At 38.1% G+C, this 17,071-nt stretch overlaps 2 protein-coding genes across 2 annotated transcripts; both read right to left on the bottom strand.

The window, feature by feature from the left end:
• Nucleotides 1–1,562: 1,562 nt before the first annotated feature.
• cd247 (CD247 molecule) lies at nt 1,563–13,962 on the bottom strand. The gene is made up of 8 exons (XM_014971139.2): nt 13,782–13,962; nt 3,576–3,673; nt 2,952–2,996; nt 2,810–2,872; nt 2,696–2,728; nt 2,568–2,621; nt 2,466–2,495; nt 1,563–2,385 (listed from the first exon to the last, which is right to left on the bottom strand). The coding sequence occupies exons 1-8, from the start codon at nt 13,840–13,842 to the stop codon at nt 2,320–2,322; spliced, it is 450 nt and encodes a 149-aa protein (XP_014826625.2). The 5' UTR covers nt 13,843–13,962; the 3' UTR covers nt 1,563–2,319.
• Nucleotides 13,963–14,200: 238 nt separating this feature from the next.
• On the bottom strand, nt 14,201–16,941 carry creg1 (cellular repressor of E1A-stimulated genes 1). The gene is made up of 5 exons (XM_014971138.2): nt 16,581–16,941; nt 16,064–16,183; nt 15,870–15,983; nt 15,711–15,799; nt 14,201–15,026 (listed from the first exon to the last, which is right to left on the bottom strand). The coding sequence occupies exons 1-4, from the start codon at nt 16,875–16,877 to the stop codon at nt 15,713–15,715; spliced, it is 618 nt and encodes a 205-aa protein (XP_014826624.2). The 5' UTR covers nt 16,878–16,941; the 3' UTR covers nt 14,201–15,026; nt 15,711–15,712.
• Between the last annotated feature and the right edge of the window lie 130 nt (nt 16,942–17,071).

Genomic DNA, 17,071 nt, shown 5'->3' with positions numbered 1-17,071 from the left:
AGTTTGTGTCTCTGCTGTGCAGGAATGTTTCATTGATGCCTCAGTTTGGGTCGAGGTTCATCACACATTTAACTCTAGAATATTTTGCTCTATAGAGGAGTTGATGGTCGGCACAGTGACTTATAACTGGAAAATAAGACCTAAACTAATCATTTCTCTCCTCTCTCCTCCCTTTAACCAGCTGGTAATATAATAATCTAAATGGGAGAAAATCACAGCAGAAATGATCTCACTGCATTTTCTGACTGTTTGATATCTTAAAACTTGAAGATTTTATTTCACTACATTAGAAACATTTTTACCAGATTGTTTAAGTTTTGAGCCAATATTTACCTGAGAAACCTGAATGTGGACATTAAATCTCTCTAGTTTTCTCTCTAACTGGAGGAGATAAAAGCAAACAGCAGCAGCAAAACTTAATCATGATTCTCTGAAAACAAAGACTGATACAAAAACATTTAAAACAGAGGACACATCAACATACACTGTAAAAATCAGATTAAATCTGTTCACCTTTGGGAAAGTTCATGTCAGGATCAGGTTGGTTGTTTTGTTTAGTTGCACCTGTAACCTGTTAGTTTATCAGCCCAGGTCTTTAATTCATCCTCCTCAATATTTAAGCCTCTTGTTCTCAGTCTCTTCCCTGCTACTTCTCCACATGTTCTTCATGCAGGTTATTTCTTTGGATATATTAATTTATTCCACTCTGGATCTCTGTAGATTGTTTGTACGATTTTTCATCATATCTCCCATTCATGTCTCTTCACTTACAAACTGGTTCTGTGTGTTGATTGACACAGAACGCTGAGCTGCTTTGATTCCTGTTTCTGGCCTCATCAAAAATGTAATTCTGAGATGAAACTGAGCAGAACCTCTAATTAGACACAAACACACACACACACACACACACACATGCATTGTTCTGACCTGCCATCTCACACACAGGTTAGCAGCAGATACTCTTCTCTCCATAACTTCATTAGATTTATGTGTGTTTAGTCCTGAAGCTGCAGAGTTGAAATCAGAGAGAAGCAACAGGACAGGATGACAGGTGAAGGTTTCTGGTCAAACCCTTTACTGAAAATATCACTTTTCAAAAAGTCACACTAGTAAATATCATTTAACACAAAATGGAGAACTGGATCAGGAAGCGTCTGTCTTACCTGGGAAAACCTGCTGAGCCTGGCGGTGGGGTCATAAGGTCGTCCATCAGTGGCCCGCTGCGTTTTTGGGTTAAAAATGTTCCAAACATTCAAGTAAGTGTCTTAATTTAGAGGGCAGTGAAGCCTGGTGGCTGATAAAACACAGAGGAAACCCAGACTTCTGTCTGTGGTTCCAGTCGGTCTCTGGGTTGATTTTGGTCCCTCAGGAGACGGTGACAAATAACCTTTCAGCAAAATATATGAGCTTCTTTTAAGTCAGTAATTTCTTAATATTGATGAAAATGATCCAGTTCATTTGGCAGATCATTTCACCTATAACAAAATTTCTCCATGTTATGAAACAATCAGCCAATAAAATCAGTAACTTATTCCACTGGCAAAATGGAATAAAAGTAAAACTTTATTATTGTAAACCTTTATTATGTCCACCAGGGGGCAGAAATGAGCAACAAATGTTTATTTAAGACTCATTTAATCATCAGAAAAAAGCGTTACCTTCATAACGAAGAAGGATTTTATAACATTTTAAAAACGGCAGAAATTCTCAGGAAAACATCAAAAGTTAATAAAACAAAAACTATAGGAGAAAAGAAATGATAAAAAAAAACAGCAGAATGAACAATTAAATTAAACTCTTAAACTTCAGTATCATAATGTCAAATGTCATCAAAACTCATCTTAATGTTAAACTATACAACATATATATCTGGTTTTCTTTTGATTACTATTTTATCTCTGTGATTTTACCGAATGTGTTTAAATTGTCCTTCTTGGGTTTCCGTCCAGCTTTAAACTGACTTCAGGTTCTCCGTTCTTCACACACAGACTTTAGAAGCAGAAACACAAAAACTACTTTACCAGGTTTCCTCCTATTTTACATCCTCATACAAATATTTACACAATGAAACTTCTCACTTTCTCTGCATCAAAAGCTAATTAAAAAGTGGAATTATTGGTTTCCCTTCAATTAAAACTATTTATCATATTTATGAGCTCTAAATAAAAAAAAACTGTCATATTTCTGAATTTTAAAGCTCCATGTTTGGTGGGAAAAGTGTTACATTTCCCAGATGTTAAGGAGCCGTTCGTCTCCAATCAGAGTAAAACTTGGTGCTGATCTGCAGGATTCTTCAGAACCGGTTCGTCCGGCGGGTCGTTAGCGGGCAGGAAGCGGCTGCATCTGCAGGGAGTCGTAGGTGTCTCTGGTGGCCGAGCTCAGACCCTGAAACCAGTCGATCAGTTAATCAATCAGCTGATCAGAGCGAGTGTTGGACGGGTCGGTCCGGTCCGGTCGGTACTCACCTGGTAAACCTGCTCGTTCTTCCGCTGACGCTGCAAAAACGACAGTTTTTAATTCAATCGGTTCCAGAATCTCACCAAACCTCATCGTGTTCAGACGCTCACCTCTCTCTTCACAGGAAGCTCTTTGTACGTCGGTTCTGATCGTTTCTGCAGGCCCTGAAATGCAGAAACAGGACCGGTTAGATAAACATCCCAGAGGTCCCGGCGGTTCTGGAGGGTTAGTTTGGTACCGTGTAGGTGGAGTCATCCGGCGCTCTGCGGTTCTGAGAGACAGAATGAGAAGAAACAAGATGAAGCATCTGAACAGAACACCTTCAGAACCGTGGGCGGACACCTGGACTTACCCGTCCTCGCTCCGGGTCGGTCATCAGCGGCTCGTAGGTGTCGCCGGTCGGTCTGCTCAGAGGCTGAACACAGAAACACCATGAAGACGAATCCAAACACAGAAATATGAGCTGCGACACCGAGAGACGGACGGGAACTTACAGCGTAGGTGTTGTCGTCTGAGCCCTTCACTTTGGTTCTGAAGAACTGAAACACAGAAGGTCCAGAATAAGTTTTAAAGCTGCAGTACGTAACTTTGAGAAAAAATATGTTCATCACATGATGACGGTTTGTCACAAGGCAGATAATCTGTGAAAAGATCGACCTGCACCTGGAGCTGCTGCGGCTAACGAAGAAATGCAGCAAAAACAACCAATCAGAGCCAGGAGGAGGGGCTTAGCGCGGTCAATCAACTCATGTACTCGCTGCTGAATGTGCTAGTGGTGGAGAAACATCTTACTGTTACAGGAAAACCGTTTATCGTTTTCCTTTTTCTACCAAAAACTGGATGATAAATTCTTCAGTTTGGCGTTTTGGTCTCAACCAGTCCTTTTTTTTTTTGAAGGATAGTTTTGTTGTCTTGCTTATTTATTTTAGATACTTAAAATGTCTTCCAGTTCTAGTGTTAAATGTTTGATAGAATTTAAAGTTTATTGAGCTTTAAGAATATGTTCTTGCATCATTATCTTGAAAATATAATAATAATATTTTCCTGGTTTGGCCCATCAGGTTTGGTAGAACATGTTAACCTGGTTCTCTTCCTGCTCAGGTTTGTTTTGGACCCACCTTCTCCTTGATGAACATGCCGGTGATGATGAGGCCGTAGAGGCCCAGGAAACCGTCCAGGATGTAGCAGAGCTGAGGGTCAGCGATGCTCAGCGCCTCTGTGGAGGTCAACACACACCGTTAGTCAGGGTCTGGCTGCAGCTGCTAGCATGTGTGTGTGTGTGTGTGTTTGAGCGAAGCTCGGCGGTTTCCTCAGCTGCTTCAGCTCTCGCTGCGGCTCATTAGCTCACAGGTGTGTGTTGGAGTGTGGTTCAGTGTGGGCGTGTGTGTGTAGGTGTGCGTGTGTGTGTGTGTGTGTGTGTGTGTGTGTGTGTGTGTGTGTGTGTGTGTGTGTGTGCGTGTGTGTGTGTCAGTCAAACTGAGAGACGCAGCAGAGACAACCTTCATGTCAGAAACCTCAGCAGAGTTTCAGAGGCGCTCGGCTCTGAACTGAAACAAGCAGGTTCACCAAACCAAGTCTGAGACCAGAGCGAAGACGGCTGAACAGAACCGGAGCGGTTCTGTCTGAGCAAACAGAGAAGGCGACCCAATCTGAGACCGAACCAGAACCTCTGGCTTCTCCAGTAAGAGGGAAAAATCACGTTGCCAACATCTTTGTACGTCAGTTTGTGTTTCTGCTGCTTCTAAAAACAACCAAGATCTTAAAAACCATCCAGCTGTTTTTTAGCAGTAGGTTCAGGTTTTTAGTGTTTGGAAAATGAGACGTTTCAAAAACCTCCAACAGGCACTGCCCCGTTACCTAGCAACGCCAGCTGAACTCTGCCTGTTACCTAGCAACCCCAGTGGAACTCAGTTTGTTCCCTAGCAACCCAATAAAACTCCAGTGCGCTTGGTCAGCAGGTTTTTTCAGAAAAAGAAAAGACAAGTTTTGTTGTCAAAGTGTCATCCAGAAATCACTTGCTGCATTCTGTTTGGTTGTATAGGAGGCTCCACTACTGCTTTTCAAAGATGTATGTTTGCATAATTGTGCCTCTGTTTTCAGCCCTGTGTGACCAGCAGCAGCTTATCTGGACTTAAAGTGACAAAACGCCCAAAAACAGACTAAAATCTAATTATCAAGAACGATTTTGTGCGAGAAATGTAAAAACCAAAAACCTCTAACGACGATTAGAGAAGTTCCTGAAATAAGTGACTTCCTGTTTGCTCTCATAAACGTTCCTCATCTCTCCTCTGTGTTGGAGAAAACGCGGCGGGTGGATGACCTCATGTACAGTCGATCTCTGGTGGTTCCAGGAAGCTTAATCTTAATCTGTCATCTTTGCTCACAGAAATATAAAAACTGTCAAAGCAGCTCAGAGCAGCACCGCCCGTCCTCCATCGCGTCGTCATGGCAACGGCGATGTTGAGCATATCATCAGGGTCTCTAGCGGGGGCCAGATAAGAGCGAACAGCAGGAAGTGTGTGATCTGATGACGACCGCAGGGACAGTTTCACACGTTTGTACCACTAAACACTCTAAAGCTGCTCGGGACAGGATTTAAAATATTTCTGCATTAAGCAGAAAACAGATGAGAATCAAAGTTCCTGTCGATAATAAACCAACTCAGACGCTGGACGTGAAAAACATTTCAAAAAGCAGATATGAGACGGAAGGAAAAAAAAAAACAAAAAAAGAGAAATTAATCTGTAAAACGTCGTTTTTATCTTCTAAAAGGAGCCGAAGCTTTAAATGTTTCAGCTTTTGGTGTTTTAGTTTTAGTTAAAGTTACAAACATCAGAAATAAATAAAACCAACAACGAATCAAAGTTTAAACTATAAACTATATGTGGAAATACATCAACGGAGAGAATAATAATAATAATAATAAAACATCAGAAGGGAAATTAAGACTTTTTAAGGTTTTACACTGAAAATAATCATGTTTAAAGTTTTTTGCTGTTTTTTTTATAAACTCTGACTTGTTTTTGTTCAAAGCCAAACTTAAGACACATTTATTAAAAAAAACGGTTTTATCTTTTTATTTTGCACTATTTCTAATTTATCATGGCTGTATGTGTCGATGTGAGGAGCTGTTAGAAGATTCTGTGTAAATAAAGATTATTTGATTGATTAATTGATTTAATTTTTTGTCCTTATTTAACATAGAAGTTCCTTCAACGTCTCACTTCGGGACATTCAGAGTAAAAACTACGTCCAGAACAAGACAAATATTTACTTCATAGAATTACTAAATTCTAGTTTTTAGTTATATTAGTAACTAAACTAAGTAATAATTTAGTTACATTTTATCTGCAGTGTCCATTAAATAAAGTTTCTTAAACCAAACGGAGTAAAGATCGTCTTTATTTCCCATCCAGGCCGTTTGGACCGTTTTTAGCCGCGGCTCTTTTTAAATTTATCATCTGATTTTTGAAAATTTCTAAGAAACTGAAATGATTTTTATATTAATTTTATTTTGTAATTATTTACCGTAATAAAATCAGATGTATGGATTATTTCGTTTTTTTTTCTCTTTGCTAATTAAATAAAATCAAGTGAAGGAGAGTTTTCCCTCGTTGACTTGAAACAACAGAGACGCCAAAATGAAGAACATAAACATTTAAAGGCAGAAATATGTTTTAAAAACACGACGTTATTTAGACGTTTGCCCGTTATTCGTAGTTTCACTGTAACTTTGAAAGTCGACGTTTAAACGGAGAAAATGTGAGAAAATTAAACTTTCTTGGATCAGAATTTTTTTTCAGTGTTTCAGTTTGTTTTACTAAAAAAAAACATTAAAAGAGAATTTTACTTCTGTTGTAAAATTGAACAAAAAATTAAAGTTGTGATATTTGATCTGGTTCAAAATGATAAAATTTTTATTTTAAAAGTGCAAAACGTTCGTTTGTTTGTTTTAATAGTTTGGATTAAAATAATTAAAGTGATATTTAACAATAACAGGTGATGCTTCATGTTTCCAAACGACTAAAGCCGCTCTGACGCTGCTCAGTGTTTACTGGGTTTACTGGGTTTACTGGTCATGATGATGCGTTTCTGTTTTCTCCTCCTGACGTTGGAAACAGAACAAAGTTTCCAGTGAAGCAGAGCCTGATGAAGATCATCTGCAGACGAAAACACTCAGTGGAAACGACGGATCATTTCACTCGGCGTTTCTTCGTGAATCATCACTTCTCTGCAGATCAGCGTTTCCAGGCTGAGTTTCCATCACAGCAGGGCTTCCCTGCACGTCCATCCTCAGCTGACAGCCGGTCAAAACGAGTGGAGCTGCGGAGCTTCAGGCTCATTAGCTGCTCATTAACACCTGCTGAGAAAAGCCTCAGCGTTCAGAAGCGTCGACGGCTTCCTGAACGAAACAACAGCCATCAGCCTGTTGCAACACATCTGTGAAAACACAGAAATGATTTTATCTGCTTCTGAAGCCCCTCGTCTCCTTCAAAGAGACGCTGCATCGATAGAAAACCTTCGATCTGAGCATCAAGACGCTCGGTTTGCATGTCGGGGCGTAAAAATGGAGAAATGAGGGAAATCAGAGAGAAGAGAAACGACAGCGTGAAGAGAGGAAACGTCACGTTCAACAGAAACGAGAGAAACTATTTAATACAGCAACAGTTTAGCCTTCAGTTTTTATACAATCAGGATTCATTTGTGGTCATTGTTACGTTTAAATCTAGTTTGATTTTCGGACTGCGCAGTAAAACCTGTCAGACTGACGGAGCAGAAAATAAAAAGTTTAACTGATGACATGAACATCCAGCAGGAAGTGGAGCGAATGGAGACGATTTATTTCAGTTCATCGTTGAGTTTATTGTTCAGTTTTTACATTGTTACATGTAATTTTGGCTAATTATTACATTAAGTTACATTTTTAAGACGTAAAAACAAATTATGTCGAACACAATTATGTGTTTGACATAACTAGATCAAACTACGCAGTAAAACCTGTTAGATTATTTACTTTCCAAATAAAGATTTCTGGTCTATTTTAACTTATTACAGCTGAAATGGTAAAAATTACACATTGACTGTAGTTTTATCTGCACATAAACATCCAGCAGGATGTAAATAAAGACAGAAATAAAACTAAAATGGCTCCTTTAGAGGTAAACGATAAAATCCTCAGTTTATCGTTGAGTTTTTATATAATTAGGCTTCATTTCTGCTAATTATTATATTAATTTACATCTTTCAGTCAAATTTAGTTTGATTTTCAGATTAGATCAACCTGAGCAGTCAAACTAGTCAGATTAACGGAGCAGAAAATAAAACTTTTAACTGCAGTTACATCCAGCAGGAAGTAACGAATAAAACCTGAAATAAAACTAAAACGGTTCAAACAAATCCTGAGCTTATTGTTGACTTTTTTGAATGAATAAGCTTCATTTTTTCCACATTTTTACATTAAATAGATTATTTCCTCATGTAAATCTCACTATAAGGCGTTAAACGAACCATCTGGACTGAATCGACTCGCTGCAGATCTTCAAACTAGAAGAAGATGCAGAAATGAATCTTTCTGTTTTAAACTGAATCTGAACCTGCAGTCGTCTCTGAGAGAGACGAGGAAAGTCAAACAGGAATCCCACAGGGTGTCTTCTTGGCCCACTTCCTCTTCAGCTCTGTGGTTGGCAGAACAACTTCTCTACTTCTGCCTCATGTGAACTGAGAGTGACATCAGATCACAAAACGGAGCTTTTTCAGGCTGAATTTGTCTCAGATTTCACCGGAATCAGTTTTTGCTCCTCGTCTGACGAACAGACAGGAAGTGGATTAATATTAATGAGGGGCGCCGAACGCAGAGCTGCATTGGTGCAGACGTACGCAGAGGATGAGATCTTATCACCGCGTGACATTTTACAGGCTTCTAAAATAGATACAAACATTAAAATAAGAAGCCTCGAAGTACAAACTGTCACAAATAGTTGATTTGTTTAAAACTGGGGCTCCACAGGGATGTGAACTCGGATCACTTAGATTCAGTTTTACAGGGAAAAGTTTTCTAACGTGGCTAAACTAAGAAAATGAAACATTTCTTCAATTATTGAAAGTTACAGAAACTGACAAAACAAAGTGTTTAAACACAACGCTGGGTTTTGTTAAGTCCAGCTGATGGGATTAACCCCTTAAATCTCCTGCAATTTTTACCAAAACGCCTGAAAAATAAAAAAAAGCGCCAGTGGATGAAACCTGATTAATAGACGCAACTGAGGGAGATTTAAAAGGTTTTCAGCAGCAGATTATGTTGGATTATGGACGGATTATTTAGGTTATGATTTAGTTTTTTTCAGTCTACAGTTTGTGTTGCTTATTATCTGTATTTGTTTTTTTCTTCTTTATATGTTTTGTTTTTGAAGCATCGTGTGTTTGAAGTTGTGAATTAAAGCCTTGTGGATCTCGTTGTTTTGCATTTCTAAGTGGTTTCACAAAAACTTTTACTCTGTTTGCTGTAAATCCTCTCCGTACAGTAAAAAATGCATGATGGGATTTCTCAGAATGGGGAATTTAAATTTCTCTCTTCACCCTGACAGAGAGAAAAACCTTTCACCTGGTTTCAGCTTCGGGTCGGAAACTTTGACAGAACCTGATCTGCTGGTCCACCTTTGGTCCAGATGCCTGCAGGTGGCGAGGCGAACGAGACGCAGGAAGGAGAGAAAAACGTTTAAACTACCAGATAAACTACGGGCTGAACTACGACCCAAACCTGTCTGACCTGTTCTGTTCAGAACTGATTCTAGTGAAACTTTGGACTCCACAGAACCGGGCCCAGTCCAGTACCAACCTCCACATGTGTCTAACAAACATTAGCTGCTGGGTTAGTTGGGCTCTCTGCTCCGGTGAAATCAGCTGCGCCTTTAAAGCAGCTGTTCCTCTGGAGCAGCGATAGGTGGCACCGCTTTAGTCTTCTTCATCTCTTTAAATTAAGGGCTAATGCTGCTAATTAAATGCGACCGCAGTCGGACTTTTATTTGAATCGACCCGCAGAGAAAAAGAACGGAGACGTCGGGAGTTAAGATGGCCGCCGTCTATCGTCTAAAATGGATCAGAGCCGACAGAACCGTCGCCTACGACGGCGCATTGGGGTCGTTGTGGATGAAAGACAAAAGGAGTAAATTTCACCAAAAAAAATTTCTACAAAAAACAAGAACATTTCTAAATTTAAAATTGGAAAATTGACTAGAAATGTTTCAAATTTTCTAGAAAAAACATGGAAATTTCTGAGTTTCAAAAGTCAAAAACAGTTCAGTAATTTCAAAGTTTTTTTTCTGAGATTAATCTCAAATTAAGCTTTTTAGAAAATTTACAATGTTTTAAATATATAAATGTTCTTGTTTTTTCTTGTTTTAAACAAAATATTAATTTGTTTAAAACTTAGAAAGTTCTGAATTTTTTTCTCAAAAATTTGAGATTGATCTCAACATTTCAGAGGGTTTCGTTGGGAGGGTTAGCAAATTTACGGCTTTTCAAATTCATTAATTTCTTTTGTTTTTCCTAGAAAGCTTTTGCTGTCACACTCAGAATTGTTTTTCTAGAATACTTGTTGTATATATTTGTAACTTTTTTCCTTGTTTTTTTCTAGAACATTTTCATGTTCAAACTCAGACATTTCCTAGATTGTTCTAGAAAGTTTCTGAGATTAATCTCAAACTTTCTGAGTTTTTCAGTGGATATTTTTTCCTGTCTTTTTTTTTTCCTAACTGCCAGCAGACGAATGAAGCTGGAAGTCCTTTACTGCAGCCTCTGGCCCGGTTCTGACCCGGTTCTGTTTGGATGTGGACCTGTCGGCGTTGGGATGTGATGGGTTCACGGACTGCTTTCATCACTTCATCATCATCATCTCCAGCCTGTTGTTTACGTCCAGGTTCCAGATTACGCCACAGGTAAGGATGAAATGCTGATCTGGGTTTTCCCGGCTGTGATTGTGGAAACGTTGTTGATATTGAACTCGTCTTCAGAAGATGGCGGCGCTTCGTGTTTCCTCCTCAGACTATCTGCTTCATCTCCATGAAGCTCTGCGGTCGCACCGTTGGCAGTTTACCCAACACACCTGAAGCCTGAATCCAGGACGCCGCGGCGCCCCAGCAGCAGACATGTTGAGGCGTTTTCACCTCGCTCTCCCTGTCCAACATGGCCGCCGAGCTCTCAGCTCGTTCTGCTGAATGTTATCAGCTGCAGCCGTGTGGTTCTGGTCACTTTATCGGACCGCAGAGCCGATGTTCAGATGAAAGAGGAAAACCACAGAGCTGCTTTCTGAGAGGCGGATTAACACCGCTGGCTCAACGGCTCTGAGGCAGAGGCTGCAGAGTCCAGCAGAACCGGGTCCATCAGAACCGGGTCCATCAGAACCGGGTTCAGCTTCTAATCAGAAGATAAACTACTCAGGTGTAAATTTAACGTTAAAAATCTGTTGATTTATCAGCAGATCAGTTTCTCTTATGAACAGTTATTAGTTATTAAATAATGCGATGCAGTAAAAACAAACAGGTTTAAGTTATTAAACTTTATTCCTGGTTAAATGTTTATTTTATAAGGCGCCTCAATTATCTGCAGTTTTCATTGATAATCTTTTATTTCTTGCCTCTGTCGCCTTTAGCGGGTCGGATCTCCTGCTGAATAATTAACGTTTATTTTCTCTGGTTTTAAATGTCGTTAAATTTAAAACCAGTTTCTGCACGTTAAACCCGACAGAACCTTTACTGGACCCGGATCTGGTTCTGGTTGTCTTTCATTAAGCTTAACTCTGAGTTTTATCTGGTTTAAAAACATTTAGTGTTTAAATAGTTTAAAGCTTTTTTCTAAACTGGTTCAAATTCAAACAAATTAAAATTATTTATTCCAGTTTAATATTAATACTGACGCATTCAGACCCAAATGGACCTGACCGACCCGGTCCAGAAACCGGGCCGTCAGGCCCAGCGCTTCTGAAGATTTATACGATAAAAAGTTTTATTCACTCCATTTATTGTTTATTTCTGTAGAATCTGACTCACAGTTTGGTTTTATTTGCCTAATTTTAATACGTTTTTATTAAAATCTCATTTTATGTTAAACCTCAAACTTCCATTCACTAAATATATAAAGTGACTTTCTAACATCAGAAATGTTATTTTTGCAAAATTACATTTAATGTCTTGTAATTTTGTGCTTAAATTGTTTTTTATGGATTTAACTGACATTAAACACCTAAATGTGGATTTATTTATATTTTAGCCCTAAATGCGTTTAATCTCATCGGCTGTGATTAAGTTTATTTTATTTGTTTGCTTCATAATTTGGATTTATTTCATGCACAGGTTTAATAACTTAAATCATAAACTAAGTGAATAAATCATTTAGTTTAAGGAAACTACTTAGTTACTTAGTTTAAGTTTTTATACTAAAGATTTGATGAACTAATTTGCCGCGTGTTTTTACTGAACTAAAAAAATAGAATATTTTGAAAGAAATCTATTAAAATGCTTTTAATTTTTAAATATACTTCTCTGAATGTTTGAAAAACTTTATCTTAAAGATGCCAAATAGATATTAAAAATAAAATCCCTTTAAAAACACAAACGTTTGTCTTTAGTTCGACTCTCTGGATGCTAATCCAGTTTGCGAGCTAAATGCTAACAACCACTGAGTCACTGCTGTTCGTCTGCGGTTAAACTTAATGTGGGTTTTTTTTAACGTCATTATTAACCTCACTGATCAGAAAATGACTAAAACAGAAATAAAACCGCATGTTGGGTATTTTATATTTAATCTCTCTGAAACCAGAGAAAATTAGCATAAAACATGGCCGCCAGAATCTGCGCACATCTTTAACGACTGAAGGTTTTCTCTGCAGTTTCTGTTTTTTTAAATAACAGAAACATGCTTTCATTAGGACATTAAACTATTGTTACATTTTTAATACATTTTTTAAATTATTTTCTGTGTTTGGAAGCAGGTTTAACATTTAAGCAGCTGCCGGCTGATTAAATGTTTTTATCGACGCGGGTTCAATTCAAATCGATAACCTTTATTTTTCAACAAGGTATTGGCTGAACTGATAGATATGTTTAGGTAAAATCTTATGTTAATTCACCTTTAAAATGTCGAGGCTCAGATTTGATCAACTAAATTTAATAATTAAACAAATGAAGGATCACATGTTTGGAGAAGATGGAGGAAAATAAGTCATTCTTTAAAAACTGTTTATTTTTCCTAATTTTGAAAACTTGATTGAACACTGAGACATTAGCAGAGCTGTTGTAACTTCTTGTAACATGCTTCAAAACTTTAATAAAATCTTTCTTTAGCTGCTTCACTGGTTGAACTTTGAGACATTTTCAGTAATAAATGTGACGTTACGTCGCTGGTAAAATGAAAGAAATGTATCATAACTCAGGTTTGATACATTAAATGTATGGCTTTTGAATTATTTTAAAATTAAAGGGTTAAATATTTGGAAAACATAGTAAAAAAGGTAAAAAAAAAAAAAAAAAAAAGGTAAACTGTTATATAAATGTTTGCCTTGAGGGGAAGGAAAGGGTGACTTACTGTTTGCAGCACAACAGGAGTGTTTTTATGGAGTTCATGATAATTTAATTTAAGGCCTTTTCTTTCTTAATTTGAAGTTTGAGCCAACGTCGACATATTTCTCTTCTGTTGTCAAACATAAAATATCTTTGTTGATGCTAATCATGTTTGTTTGCTAACATGCTAAAGTTTAAAGACGTTTGCTGCAGTTAAATGTGCAGTGGATAAATCATGACTACTGGAGGTTTGTTTAATCAATTTAAGTCTTAAATATTAAAGTTTAGGAAACAAAGGGAGGAAACTTTTAACTTGGTTCTGTAAGAAAAAGAAGAAACAGGATCAAAGATGGCCGCCAGAGGCTGAGCTCATCTTTGGCTTCTTTTTCTGGTCGAAGTTTTAAGACTGAAAACATCTCTGCTTTCAGAAAACAACCAAAACATTTTAATATAGAAACATAAAATTCAATAATGAGGCAGAAAAAGGATTTTTTTTAAAAGAATTCAGTTTTTAAAAAACACTTTAACGACTTGTTTTTGGATCTAAACAGCAGAAACATGCCTGTTTCTTTTTTAAATTTCCTGAAAATGAATTTCTTATAAAACAAAAACAAACTTTTTTTTGTTTTATAAGTCTTTTTTTCATCCTGAACCAGCAGCAGGCTGCCATCGGTCGCTTTCATTTGACGCTTCAGCGTTAACGTCCTAGTTAAATCCAACCAGCTGTCGGACTGAGTTCTGCTCTCAGGTGAGCAGCGGGGCGATGCCTACCTGCGGAGGGCAGCAGCGAGGCGATGACCAGCAGGCCCAGTACCCGGTTCTGGAGCTCCATCTCAGACCAGTGTCCCAGTAGGTGCAGGTTGTTCAGAGCGCTCTGAGTCGTGCAGCGGCAGCAGCGAAGTGAGGCGTCTTCCTCTGCAGCGCGGTGATGAAACGGGACAGGAAGTGGTGAGGAGCTGCTGTGCCAGGTGACACAGCGACACACTTCTCCCACACACACACCGCCCCGCTCTGCTCATACACGGAAACACCAATTCAGCTGAAACACACACTCTGCCTCAGAGATGTTTACCTCCAGTGAGCTTCAATCTGCAGAGAGGACCGGCAGCATCATGCTGCGGGCCGGATCACTACCTCACACCACATTTATGATATTATTACAGATAGAAAATAATACAAACTCTGATATGTTTCTGCTTCAAATCTTTATTTTTCTTTTTAAAAATACATCTGATTTTCTAAAAAAAGTATGAAAATATATTCTGACAAACAAACTGAAATACTGACTTATTCTGTTTACTGGATGATAAAACATCGGATTTGAGCCCTGAATGTAAAAGTGGAGACATTTTGTTAAAGATAAAAATACAAACATGATCACAAATTCACATTTAGACGTTAAAAGTGAATAAATTTAGTCTAACTGAGTTTAAACCATTAATACCTAATTAATGCTCCACCTTCCTATCGCTATGAACCATGGGAAATGTAGTAAGAAAAGTGCACAATACTGAGTAAGTCATATTCAGAAGGTCAAAGGTCAAACAAGAGAATCACTCAGAGAACTTCTTAACACTTTGGTTCATAATAAAACTTAATATTAAAGCAAATATTCAAATAAACCTCTTTAAAGTGCTTTTAATGGCGTTAATCAGCCCAATGTCTCCACCCAGTGGTCACAGCTCGAAACTACAACTTTGTAAAATCATATTTTTTCTGTTTAGCAAAATTATTTTTGTTTATTAATGTTTAAATATCATTAATTATTAATGTTTATGCCAAAATGTGTCAAAAAGATAATATTGTTCTGATTTAAAATCTATAATTTGATATAAAACTCTCTCTGATTCAGCAGCCATTTAATTAATGCTGATTGATTAGTGCTGATTAATTAATTGATTGATCCGAGGAAGCTGAGGTGGAACAATTTGAAGAGGAAGAGAGAGGCTGAGGATGACTTCATCATCATCATCATCATCACCACCACCACCACCACTCCGGGTCAAAGGTTGATTCCTGAACACAAAAATAATTTATTACTGATTTTCTGATTGTTGTATTGTCTTATGGATATTATTACAATATTCAGTAATACAATAAATATAATTACATCATAATATCCAATTATTATTATAAATAATATTTATATCTCTAGTATTGTCATTTATAATGGTTTAATTATAAATTATTTTATTCACGATTAAAATCAGTGTTCAATTAAAATTTAATTTTTATTTAATGTTACATAACATAAATCATATTCTAATATTATATCATAATCAGTGTTACACAATTTTTTATTTAATTAATATTTACACTTCATAACATTAATGTTAGACATTACGTATTCAGTAATGCATTATATATATAATTAATTATATTATTACAATTGATTTTACTTTAGTTTTATTTTAATTATTTAAAATTTAAGTAGCAATGTATGACTATGAACTTTATTATTAATATCATGACATTGTCATTATAGTTAATTGTAAATTATGTTTTTTAAACATTTTGTTACATTTAACATGTAATAATTAAATATTTCTTTATAATTTTTACTAACATTTTAGAAATGTATACGTTTCTGTGTTTACAAAAATGATTTTTTAAATTAAGAAATGTTTCTTCAGACCAGAATGGTTCTGGTTAAGGACTACAAACGGCAAATAAAGAACTACAAGGACCAGCAGCTCTCACCGTCAGTGGTGCTTCCTGTGTGGCGCCGCCTGGAAATATTCATCTGGAGAAACGACCTTCACCCCGCCGAAGTAATCCAGCACCCACACCTGGAACGAGACAGGGGTCAGAGACTGGGCTGGACAGAACCGGTTCTGATGGTTCTGGTGGTTCTGGTACCTGAGTGATGTTGAACTTGGCGAAGAACCAGTTGTGGTCCGTGGGCCAGTCGATCATCTCCGGGTGTCGGCTGAACAGAGCTTTCTTTGCGAAGTCCGCCTCAGTCCCGTTCACCTGGAACACAGCGGGGTCAGAGGTCATGTGAGCCCCTGGGTGTACCTGGGTTTACCTGGGGAACAGGTGAGTGTTGGTACCTGCAGGACGGATCCAGACAGGATGATGTGAGCGCAAAGCGGGCTCTGAGGGTCAAAGCCCTGCTGCTTGCAGTAATCAGTCTGGGCCAGAGACATGGACAGAGACGCCTGGGGGTTCACCTGGAGGTCAAAGGTCACGCTTTATTAATAACTCATATGAGATAAGTTAATAAGTAAAAATATTTTATACTAGTGCATAAACATGTATTAATGTGTAAAATTATATATATGCATTTTTATTTCAAGGCATTTTTTGTATAAATATTAAGAAAATATTTTAAATATTTTTAATGATAAAATGAAAATTACTAATTAACATTTTACATACGCATATGTTATGTTTAAATAATAAAAATATTAATTTATTTAAACGCCAGCAGTCGGTTGTTATGGGACCTGATCACGTGACCCGATCTCCAAACTGCTGCGTCACTGTTTATAAAACATGCTGCGTCATGCCGGAGCCCAACGTCACGTGACGTTTGTTTGTGTAACAGAACCTGGGTCGTCCGTTTACCTGTAGGTCCTGGACCGACACCTCCATGTGGGTCAGGTACATGTACGGGACCCCGGAGCTGGTTCCGTGGGGCCCGTCGCTCACCGAGAAGACGTTGGAAAACGGCTGACCCACCACTGGCTTGTGGCTGGAGATGGTGGCAATGGAGGCCCAGTCACACTGGTGGGCGATGAAGCGGGCCACCCGGGCCACCTGGTCGTGAGGAGGGATCTGGACCCGGCAGGAGGAGGAGCCGAGTCCGGCCCAGGAGAGGCCGAGGAGGAGGAAGAGGAGAGTAGGCCGCAGAGCGGAGTTCATGGTCGGGTCGGTGTCAGCAGGACAGTCGGTCACACGGAGCCGAGGAACAGATATAAACAGAACGCCAACTTCCGCTCCCGACTTTCCCAATAAAACCACTTCCGGGTTTCACAATAAGAGCTCAGTGTGTGGAAATATTCAGAACTGTAATTTCTAAATAAATATTGACTGTAGTGGAAACTTAAAAACATTTA

The sequence above is a fragment of the Poecilia mexicana genome, unplaced genomic scaffold (assembly GCF_051168715.1).
Source record: "Poecilia mexicana isolate PSO_F unplaced genomic scaffold, ASM5116871v1 scaffold_2, whole genome shotgun sequence".
Lineage (NCBI taxonomy): Eukaryota > Metazoa > Chordata > Actinopteri > Cyprinodontiformes > Poeciliidae > Poecilia > Poecilia mexicana.
This window is presented reverse-complemented; position numbering and strand designations above follow the sequence as displayed.

Bases quoted from the DNA above. Each gene is read 5' to 3' on its own strand.
- creg1 (XM_014971138.2), bottom strand. From the start codon at position 16,877: ATGAACTCCGCTCTGCGGCCTACTCTCCTCTTCCTCCTCCTCGGCCTC. The intron at 15,984-16,063 runs GTACCAACACTC...GCTGTGTTCCAG, and splicing joins TGTCTGGATCCGTCCTGCAG to GTGAACGGGACTGAGGCGGA. The intron at 15,800-15,869 runs GTACCAGAACCA...GTCTCGTTCCAG, and splicing joins CCAAGTTCAACATCACTCAG to GTGTGGGTGCTGGATTACTT.
- cd247 (XM_014971139.2), bottom strand. From the start codon at position 13,842: ATGGAGCTCCAGAACCGGGTACTGGGCCTGCTGGTCATCGCCTCGCTG. The intron at 2,729-2,809 runs GTAAGTCCAGGT...TCTGTCTCTCAG, and splicing joins CCGACCCGGAGCGAGGACGG to AACCGCAGAGCGCCGGATGA. The intron at 2,496-2,567 runs GTGAGCGTCTGA...TCGTTTTTGCAG, and splicing joins AGCTTCCTGTGAAGAGAGAG to CGTCAGCGGAAGAACGAGCA.